Source organism: Ceratina calcarata, unplaced genomic scaffold, assembly GCF_001652005.2.
Source record: "Ceratina calcarata isolate Rehan_Ccalc_2016 unplaced genomic scaffold, ASM165200v1 scaffold239.2, whole genome shotgun sequence".
NCBI lineage: Eukaryota > Metazoa > Arthropoda > Insecta > Hymenoptera > Apidae > Ceratina > Ceratina calcarata.
In genome coordinates, this window is record NW_017145835.1 from 151,343 (window position 1) to 161,944 (window position 10,602).

At 35.4% G+C, this 10,602-nt stretch overlaps 2 protein-coding genes across 2 annotated transcripts in view; one reads left to right on the forward strand and one right to left on the reverse strand.

Moving 5' to 3' along the window:
- Positions 1 to 5,706, forward strand: part of LOC108622766 (dipeptidase 1) — a 110,325-nt gene extending 104,619 nt beyond the window's left edge. Inside the window, exons 3-8 of the mRNA XM_018020846.2 lie at positions 915 to 1,047; positions 1,300 to 1,488; positions 1,790 to 1,992; positions 2,725 to 2,885; positions 3,634 to 3,763; positions 3,854 to 5,706. Of these exons, the coding sequence (XP_017876335.1) occupies positions 915 to 1,047; positions 1,300 to 1,488; positions 1,790 to 1,992; positions 2,725 to 2,885; positions 3,634 to 3,763; positions 3,854 to 3,985 (948 nt within the window). The 3' untranslated portion in view covers positions 3,986 to 5,706. The remainder of the gene's footprint in view (positions 1 to 914; positions 1,048 to 1,299; positions 1,489 to 1,789; positions 1,993 to 2,724; positions 2,886 to 3,633; positions 3,764 to 3,853) is intronic.
- A 150-nt stretch (positions 5,707 to 5,856) lies between these two features.
- On the reverse strand, positions 5,857 to 9,120 carry ida (anaphase promoting complex subunit 5 ida). Its single transcript, XM_018020839.2, has 11 exons — positions 8,895 to 9,120; positions 8,662 to 8,711; positions 8,192 to 8,571; positions 7,950 to 8,103; positions 7,681 to 7,862; positions 7,482 to 7,595; positions 7,278 to 7,407; positions 6,892 to 7,194; positions 6,678 to 6,799; positions 6,327 to 6,594; positions 5,857 to 6,259 (listed from the first exon to the last, which is right to left on the reverse strand). The coding sequence occupies exons 1-11, from the start codon at positions 9,025 to 9,027 to the stop codon at positions 5,894 to 5,896; spliced, it is 2,202 nt and encodes a 733-aa protein (XP_017876328.1). The 5' UTR covers positions 9,028 to 9,120; the 3' UTR covers positions 5,857 to 5,893.
- Between the last annotated feature and the right edge of the window lie 1,482 nt (positions 9,121 to 10,602).

The window sequence follows — 10,602 nt, forward strand, 5'->3', positions numbered from 1 at the left end:
AATTTTGCAGGTAGCTTTTTAATATTAATATAAATCTATAATAACAAATTCAACATGCTTGCATCGTTTATGTATATAGCCTGTACATCCTTAAATTGAAAAATGATTACATTGGTCGATTCAACGATCATTCAACGATTCAATGGTCATTCTTATGTTATCAAAAACTGTTTATCTCTAATTTTCTGTTCATTTCATTAAAGCGCGATATTATTATGTTTAATCACATGACACTTGTAACGCGAATATGTAGTTAACTATTATACAATGACTATATTTATTGCAGCCTGACCGAGCTATAAATTAATGTAAATGTGTGACTGAGTATTTATAGACGCTACGTGATGCTGTATTTGCGGTACGTAAATCATAGCCGTGTGACCGCGTTGATAAAATTTGTCACGGCTCTGCCGGATGAAGTAACGCGTAATAAATTCGAATGCGAATAATGGAGAACGATCTTATTAAACTGTAATACTGAAACAGCGTTCAAGCGTGGCTCCCTATCGATCACCAGACAATTTCGTCGAAAGTTTCAACTCTGTTCACTGAACTTCCTCAATCGACTGATGTTATGGATCGTGTAATAAGAGAGAAGAGTATGAGAGATGATTATAAATCAAGACCTGCTATTACTTGGTTCCTTTTCTCAACTAATGTCATTAAAAGGGATGAATGTTAATACGTCATAATGAAAGAATTCATTAAATATAAAACATCTTTGCGTGTCATTAGCGATTTTAAAATACTCTTTCAACGAAATAAATACTGTTTTATGCTTCGCAAAAGAAACTCTGGGATCTTCTTAATTTTTTGCGTCCACGTCTCGTGGTCTGTGAGAGTATTCAGACTTGATGCCTCGTTTTTTGTCCCGCTTTTAATTAACCAGAGAATAATCTCGGCGGTGTTCACAGTTTTGGGCTGCTTACGTGCCGTGCGAGTCGCAGCATCTCAACGCGGTCCAGCTGACTCTGGAGCAGGTGGACCTCATTAAGAGGCTTATAGAGAAGTACTCGCAACACATGCAGTTCGCTGCGTCCTCGAGGGGTGAGTATTTTTCGCGATTATATTCTTACGACGCACACAGACGTACGCGCATACAGGGGAACTTTTTTTATCCACTGTTTGTTGAACAAGATAAAAAAATAGAGCCAGTAAAATAAACGAACACAACTGTAACAAAAATAACGTAAAATTGAAGAGAAAGAAGCGAGCGTCAAAAATATAAATGCGTACAATTCTGAACTTTTTCCTGTTAACTATTTTTAATCATGAACGAGACGTTGACTTCACTTTCAGAGATTCTGGAGGCTCACGGAAAAGGCAGAATAGCCTCTCTGATTGGGGTGGAGGGTGGACATAGTCTAGGAAGTAGTTTAGCTGTTCTAAGAACGCTGTATCAACTCGGTGTACGGTATCTCACTCTTACGCACACTTGCAACACACCGTGGGCGAAGAGTTCGTCGGTGGAGGATGAAGACGAGGAGCGTAAGTACTAAAAGCGTCTCTGTACGCCAATAAAAATTAAAACGAAAAATTTAGTTCAATCTATGAATCGCGATTTAATAGTTAGTTAATAAAGAATCGATGAATTGTGTTTTGTTAATGATCATTTATATATTCTTAAAATTCATTAAAAGCCGATAAATAGTTTGCTTTAGGATAAATGTTGAACATTTAACACCATGAATATTGAACGAATTCAAAGTGATGAGTTTCATTGTGCCGCGGGAACGAATGTTTGAACTGTAAACAAGAGGGAAAAAAGTGGAGCACTCTTTTGTCTTAGGAGGCGGTCTGACGGCGTTTGGGAAAACGGTGGTCCAGGAAATGAATAGGCTGGGAATGCTGATAGACCTTAGTCATACAGCGAGAGCCACCATGAGGGATGCTTTAAGGGCCAGCAGAGCACCTCTCATTTTTTCTCATTCCTCGGCGTTTGCCATTTGTAATTCCACGAGAAACGTTCCCGACGATATTTTGAAGCAGCTGGTAAGCAGTAAACTTGCGCATTACGCCTTTAATTCCATTCATTTCGTTTCGATTGGCAATAAAAATAATCGAGATTAATTAACAAATGGATTGTTAAAATATATTATAGTATTTTTCATCTCTTATAATTCTTTTATCACGAGAATACGAAGAACTGCAAACTGTACATTTAGATGCTTGAAGAGTGTCAGGGATTAAATATGAGGAAATCTTGAATTACAAATTTTTTTCATAAAAGTTCATTTGCTGGAAGCATAACTCTTTCTCGGTGCGAGTGAAGGTTTTGCTAAATCGAAAGGAAAAGTGGCGGTATTCATACGCTCTCCCCCAACTAATACCCTTCCGCTTCCTCTCTGGAGGATAGATAATTATCTCCGCAGCCGGGTTTCAATGGGACGAAACATTTACCAGCGGCGCGACGCGACGATTCGTTTCTATTGTCGAGTTTTCCGCTCCATTATAAAGGATCCACCTCGTATCCCCTCGTTAGAGGACAAATTAGTAGAACTCAAAATTAACAGATCTATTTATTCCCTTGTCTCTCATTGATTCCCTCTACAATTTACTTTTAATAATTCCTTGAAATCTGTCTCCTTGAAACAGTAATTAACGATTTTTCTAAAAACATATAATTATTATATGTACTATAATATTTTTAGACAGAGTTTAAAACCTGTACCATTTTTGTAGCTCTCCGTGAAATGGTACAGTAAATTAAAATTCCGCTTGCAGGCTGCTAACGGTGGATTAGTAATGGTGACGTTTTATAATTACTTCGTGAAATGTGGCTCTGAGGCAACCGTCTCGGATGTCGCCGAGCATATTTATTACATTACAAACTTAATTGGCGTGGACCACATCGGCGTCGGCGGCGATTTCGATGGTATAAACAAGTACGTACACTTATTTTATCAACAAAATAATATAAAATATTCGTATCATATCATTCATTTCATATTTCGAATTCTGCATGACAAAATATCATTTTGCTAAAATTATTAATCATCAAAGTGCAACAAATAAATTAAAGACAGTTTCCAGTCAGTCATTGAATTTTTATCACAAATAAAACATAAACTAATAGGATAATAACAATACGACACCAGAACGATGGAGATTGAGAAGCTTGATCGAACTCCAGTCGTAAGTTTAATCAAGGGTATCACCCATAGTAATTAAGCTTCTCGCTGCGGTAGCGTCGGTCGAAAAGATTTATAGTCGTGAGGGCACAGCGTCGTGAACCTTCTTGTGGCCAGAATTTACCGCCCACGTTGGGATAATTCATCCCGTACACCTGTACAAGTTATTGTAACCCGGCGGACGAATGAGTAATAGCGTTGTAAATCTAATTACGGGATCGTAAATTTTTTTCCTATCGATATTTTGTTACGCAGCGGCTGCAGTTATTGACCGGTCATGTCTATCATTCAGAGAAGAGAAATATGATAGAAAGAAAGTTGAGATTTATCTTATTTGCATATGAATTTATAGCATCGTTCATGAGTCATTAATTCGACTCGTGTAAATGTTTTTCCAACACATTATTGGTACATTCGTAATTGATGAATGTTGTTAGAAAATCTTATGTACATGTGGCACAATAAGAATTGTATACATATATACAATTGGTTTTGTTAACAGAACGCCCCGAGGGCTCGAGGATGTTTCGAAGTATCCGGAATTGTTCGCCGAACTTCTACGAAGCGGGAAATGGAACGTGCTCGACTTGAAGAAAGTCGCCGGTCTGAATCTACTGAGGGTCCTCCGACAGGTCGGAATTTATCCGAAGTTTATTTAGATCTAAGAATTCGTAAATGGGCGAATCGTTAAAAATTATTTCAAACGACAATGTTTACCATAGGTGGAGCGAGTCAGGGATGATATGAGAACAGCAGGGATGACGCCAGCCGAGGAGTATCTGCAAGATTCGCCTGATACAACCGGCAGCTGTGCGCTCGATATCAACTCGGTACAGAGAGTCATGGAAGTTTGACTGTTCTACCAATAATGTCTTTGATTTCTCGATGGCGTGTAAATTACTTTTCGACGTGTTCCCTCCCTGCCGTCCCTATGCTCAAAGAAAAAACGGGCAGGTTTAAAATACTTAGACACATACGTCGAAGTCGGGGAGATCCTAGGGTCTAGCAGAACGAGCGAATTTAAGGGTAGAGGGCTTCCCTTTGCTTGATCCTTGCGCGCCAGCAAAGTCTGTCCCTTTTAGATGCTCAATCAGGATAATGTCGTATGTGAGAGAAAAAAGAAAACATGAAGAACCTACCTCGAACGAAATGCACAGCTTCAAATCGTCTAATTTGCTCGACAGTAGGTCTCCTATTTTAACAGCACAGACAGCTATTTTTTAACGAACGTTTTATCAAATCATCTTACCAAAAAGATTTATAATTTAGGAAATACAAAAGTTTTCGTGACCAAGTCATCATGAGTTTTGCATAAATGTATTCAAACTGCAAACTGTTTTACGAGTTACGATTTTTGTTACCTTTCGGAGAATTGTATATACATTCTTATGTTTAAATTATTATATTTATTAAATATTGTAATATATCGTGTTGCGTTTATTGAGAAAATAATTTGTATTAAAGATCAGGCTGTATCCTTTAATCTGATATTGTACATGTACATTGTATATTCATTAGTGTGTACTTAAAAATATTGTTGTACCATGAACTAACGAATTTGTTCTCGGACCGATTAATTACGAAACGAAAACACTTCACTAAATGTATTGTATCTCATTGAAAAACGACAGACTCCACAAAATGAAGATTAGCCAGGCAAAATGATCAATAATTGATAGTTTTTCATCGAAACAAATAAAGAGAACATACTACGACAATATAGAAATTCTTCTATACCATGTCATTTCTCTGTACTACAAAAAAAAAAGAAAACCAAATATTGTGTCAACCTGGCTGTGTATTTTCATACGTCTTCCTTCCTTCGTTGCACCGAAAGATATGTACGTTGTATGCGTTTTAGCGTTAAAAATTCAAGCGCAAGTTTCCGGAAGAATATGATTTAAAAAGATAAATAAACGTTACTGTACTTAATCGTTGGAGTATGAAAAGTTCCCGAAGGAAAACATATCTGATCTAAAAATTAGAAACAAAAGAATAAATGTATTCAAGAAGCGAGTCCTGTTGTTAGCAATATAAAGAGGAAATCTGTGTTATAGAGAGAAATAACGCTTTTCACGATACAAAAAGATCTTAAGTCAAAGTTGCTCACTGAAAACGTCGATAGAATTTAAACGGAAACGAAAAGTAAACGTGTATGCGTGTTTCTCAACGTGTTGTACCGGGTGTTAATCTATCACATACATATATGCATCCGAATTTTCCTCGATGGAATGCATCGTCTAATGTCTTCAACAATTTCGTCGGAAATTGCTGGGGTCGATCCGAATTGAAAGGAATTCGTTTTCTTATTCTGACCAGAATTCACCCCTGCGATTTTCGGGCGACACCGCTCACCTATCTGTGTCTCGTGTGCACTTATTAAGCGATTCATGCGAGAATCAGATCTTCGTTGATAAAAAAAAGAATAACAATGTGTAACTGACGAAGATAATCGCATGGATCGCATCTAACTCCTATAACGAGGAGCAAGTAAGGAACTTTAGAATATCAATGAATTCCGTTGTACCTTCACAACGGATCCTATGAAATAAATGTTTCTATTGTACACTTGTCATATCGTTCGACTTCTCACTTCTCCTTGCATATCTCTACTTCGCAACAAATCCGGCGGAACGCCAACCGCGAGACATTTTCGGTAAGTTTTACATCGATACTAAACTTGTTCATTTATTACATTATAGAAAAAACATTGCAGATGCGAATATTGGTTTTTGTAGAAAAGTACTGTATTTTCTTTCATTTTAATACAAAGATAAATTATATTTTGTAGAAAGCTGTTGGTTTAACTGACAGAATTCAAAGGCGCTTTGGTTTCGTTCAGTTTTCAAATCAATCTCATGATACAATAAAGATTCTAAACACAACGTAGTCCTGAGCCTGCCATAAGCCTCGACTTTCGTAAAACAATTTTTCGCCTTGGAAAGTGCTTTGATCGCTTTTAAAATCACTCCCTTCTTCGCTTTCTCGCATGTCGGAGCATTTGCGCTTAAACATTTTGCATATAAAACGAACGCCCTGCCCTGTTCGAAATATCCCCCATGCGCTAGAATTTGTGTGATTACTTCTTCAACTAAGTTTAGTGCTAAAGTTGACATGTTCATTGTTAACTGAAATAAATTAACATTTTTAATGACGATCACTTCGAACTAGGAAAGTAGCGATTGTTTCAGTTACCTGAACGTTTGCAAGATGCATTTTAATTAATGCTGCATGATAAGATAGGTGATTTTTCACAGCCAACTCAAGAGCTGTATTTAAGAGAACCAATGAGTTAGCTCCTGCAATTTCATGTTCCAGCGGAACGGATGCGCATATTATTTGACTCGAAAGAATCATAGCACGTATTTTATCTCGAGCCGTTATTTGATCATCTTTCTCAATAATGTCAATATACTCTAAAGCTTTTGGATAGTCTCCTTTTTCCAAAAGTACCTCTGCCAATCTGAATATTTACGAATTTCATTAGAATTATGTAAAATTCCATTGATACATGAAATTAGATTCAATATACACTAAGAATTATACCTGAATTTACATTCCAAAGGATCTAAGCTTGAAATATTTGACGCTATCGCTTCAGCCTCGCCCCACTTCTCCTGCCTCATCAATTGTGTGAATACATAAAGTTGTTCGCTTAGCATCCAGATCTAAAAAAGTATACCGAATTAAATATAGACGTACATATTAAAAATTGCATAACACATTTCAATTAATGTTAATGTTAGATCACAAATGATACCTTATTGCAGGGTTCATTTGGAAACCTATCTTTCGCGTGAGAAAGTACCACATCCACTAAAGAATATTCTCCAACTTCTATTAACATGTTCGCTACATTAACAACAGCCTGGCAAGTGGATGGCCCATTAAACATATGCTGTTTCTTGTCTCCCGCATTATGCAGGAGCAGCAGCTGCGCACATACCGAAGACATCTCGGTTTTACCGTAATACGCCCAAAGCGCAGATTTTTCCACGTACGTCATTGACATAAGATCTATCATGGAATGTTGACAATTTAAAACATCAGATTTCATCAGGGTCTACAATTAAACTTTAAACGATTTAATTTTAAGCAAGTATGAAATTTATTTGTAATGAATGAGGTAACAATAAGAATACGTACCTCGAACACTATCGATGGATTTTTAGCTTCTAAAGCAGAATTATGGGCATATGCAATGAGACCCAATCCAGTTGTGTGAGTTATTCCTAACATACTGGCTTTTCCAACCGATCTTTCTATAAGAGGTCCTCTGTGAGATAGGAAAATAACGATAATTAACACGTCACCTAAAATTGTACATATGTAATAGTATTTTAAACTTGCTTTCGCTTAGTAGTCAAATGATACATCCAAGCGTGTGCCAGCTGCAAACAAACATTGTCTCCAGCCTCCTGGGCCATCATGACAGCTTCCTTTAAAGCAGCTTGGGCTACTTCCCTTTAAAAAAATGAATAAAAAGATGTTAACTCACGTAGGCACCTGATTATAAGATTAGTTACTAAAAATATATACAAGAACGTACTTATGATTAAACTGTGCATGTAGAACTGCTAAATTTAAAGCCGCATATCTGAAAATACGAGATCTGTCCTCAGGTACTGAACGATTCTCCAAAGGTGCTAGCCTGTCAAAGCAATGATAAAGGCTATCTATGGCTCCACAATATTCATTGACTCTTAAGCAGTTTAAGTAACTCAAGTAATGCTAAAATTCAATAAAAACACATAAGTTGATTATATTGAAATGAACCATCTAAATGAAGAAAAGGAATTTTTCTAACATTGTACTCACAGCTTCAGCATAGTAAGGACTACAACTTAAGAGTTCTTGCACGAGAACTTGTAGCTCTGCAGGAGACATTGCTTTATGTTCATCTGTCTGTAGCGCATGTGCTTGCTGCGCTACAAGTAATTCAGCCTGCCTTCCACCCCAAGTTGTTTTAATTCTATTAAAAGATAGACAAACATTTTTGTACATTTAAATACAAGATATATGTATAATAAAGTTAGTTCATATAAGCAGGAAATACATACTCATTTGAATATAAATCTTCTGATTTAGAAATTGTTGATATATCAGACTCTTCAGAGATATTAGCCCTTCTATCAAGGTATTTCTTCAAAGATTCATAAAGAGCTACGACTTGATCGAACGGTAGTTTCTCAAAGAAAATTATAATTCTCCTAATATATAAACCAAGGACAGAATTTTTACTTAAAGTAGGTAACGACAGGGAATGATCTAATGACGATTTCATCAAGTTTCCAACACTTTCGAATAAATCTAATAGCCCGTCTATTCCTTTTCCTTTTAGGACAATCAATTGGACTCCTAATTGATGTCCAAATCGTTGTAAGTCATATTCAGGGGAATATAATATATTCATAAGTGCATCGAGTTCCATGTCAGGTGACTAATAATGAGAAATAATCTTTTTAGATTGTCTTAATATTAATAGAATTTTATGATGAATGAATGTCTTATTTTATTTATTGAAGCTTACTTGAATCAGTTTCAATGCTGCTAAACAAAAGTCACGTCGTTCAGCAATTGCTGCAACGAGATATAAATATTTATTACAATTAGTACAGCCAAGCTTATATTTAGTCCGAATAATAAACAATTGTTAACAGAAAATATTACAATTTATTATTACTATAAATGTAATACAATTATTAGTTTTACAGTGTTTTAAGTAATTTACATTAAGCTAGTTAAAAATACTAGTTTGTATACCTTTTGTTGTTTCAATACAGTACTCTTGTATCAAAATGACTGTTGCTATCTTATAAGGTGTTAATGTTTCCTTTTGCACCCTTTTTATATTGCCGTCAATATTCATCAAATCCGTGGACATCGTGAATAACATTATATTAAGTGACAAAGTGTACGTTCGAAATATTTACACTTTTCATTGCAGACATCAAAACACAACACTTGCTCCAGCTCTCGAGACTCGACGACTCGATCCAAATGATTCGAGCGGCCTCTACTTGATCAGGTTTTGTATGAACTCTCGTCGGTCAAGAATCATGCGCTCGAGATTAAAATACAGAGGTTTGCTTCTATTCAAATCTAATCACAATTTACCCATTTTTACAATACATTACTACACTTATAGATTCGACACTATCTTAAAATAATTTCGATAAGAAATTTTGATAAAAAAAAATATGGGATTATTTTTAACAGTCTAAACAGCAATATAATTTAATTTCAGAATATTCTCCGGTAATTGAAACATTGAAGGTAATCGATAAAGATTTTATTTTTGTACATGATTTTTTTACATTTATTACATGATTATCCTTACGTAAATATATATTTTTTCATTTCTAATCTTCTTATCGTTTCTTCCGTAATTTACGACAGATACTACATAACGTCGTAGGTCTAAACCTGAAAATATGTTATAAGTAATAAATAAAGTTAAATGACCGTTTGATGATTGATACATGTTGACAAGTTCTTAAATGATGTAAGAAATATATAATTAAGTAATAGTTCACCTGAAATAATAATCAATTCATGCATATGAGCATACGAAGCCTGCAGGAGCCACTATACATCGTTGCGTAGTCGCATCAAATATTAACTTGTTAGGACACTTCATATTTTTGTACATTTTCAGCTGCGTTCCGTCGTAGTAGCAATAGTAGTACTTGTTGCATAATTTAGCACTCGTGTTTGGGAACCTGCCTGGTCCCGTACATGTAAAAGTTGGTTTCTTAGTTGTCGTCGTTGTTGACGGAATAGTTGTCGTTGTTGATGGAGTAGATGATGATTGTTGAATCGAGTCGGGTATGAAGATGAAAATCAAAAGAATCACGAATATCACCGAAAACGCCTTCATGTTCCCTTATTACTTTTGCTTTCTCTTATTTTCTTCACTAATCCTTCTATGTCTTCGTTATTAGTTTCTCACAGTGTTGATAGATCCACTTTCTTGTTCACTATGATTTTGAATGGGCTCGTGGACCAAATATAAGAACTCTGTCGAATTTATTGTTTTAGTGTTTTACGAGATAATTATAGAGGAACTAACTCTAGTTTATGAGCAAGTAATACGTATCATAGCTTCCGTAATCATGTTTGAGGCATTGCAAATGTCATTGTTAATGCTTTCTCGGAATTCTGCAATTCGTATGGAGTAGATTTTGAAGACATCTAACATATGTGAAATCATGTGCAATACATATAATATCGAAAATATACGAAGTATTCCAAGGAAAATATTACAATTTATTATTACTGTTTATTTACGTTGCAAATTACTCTGCATTGCAGATTTCAAAATATCTTAAAATCGATGCGATAAGAGGTTTTGATAAAGAAAGTGTAGGAATATTTTTAACAGTGTGAACAGAAATATATTTTAATTTCTGAATATTCTTAGTAATTAGAATATTGAAGACAATCGTTAAAGATTTTATTTTCTTACATA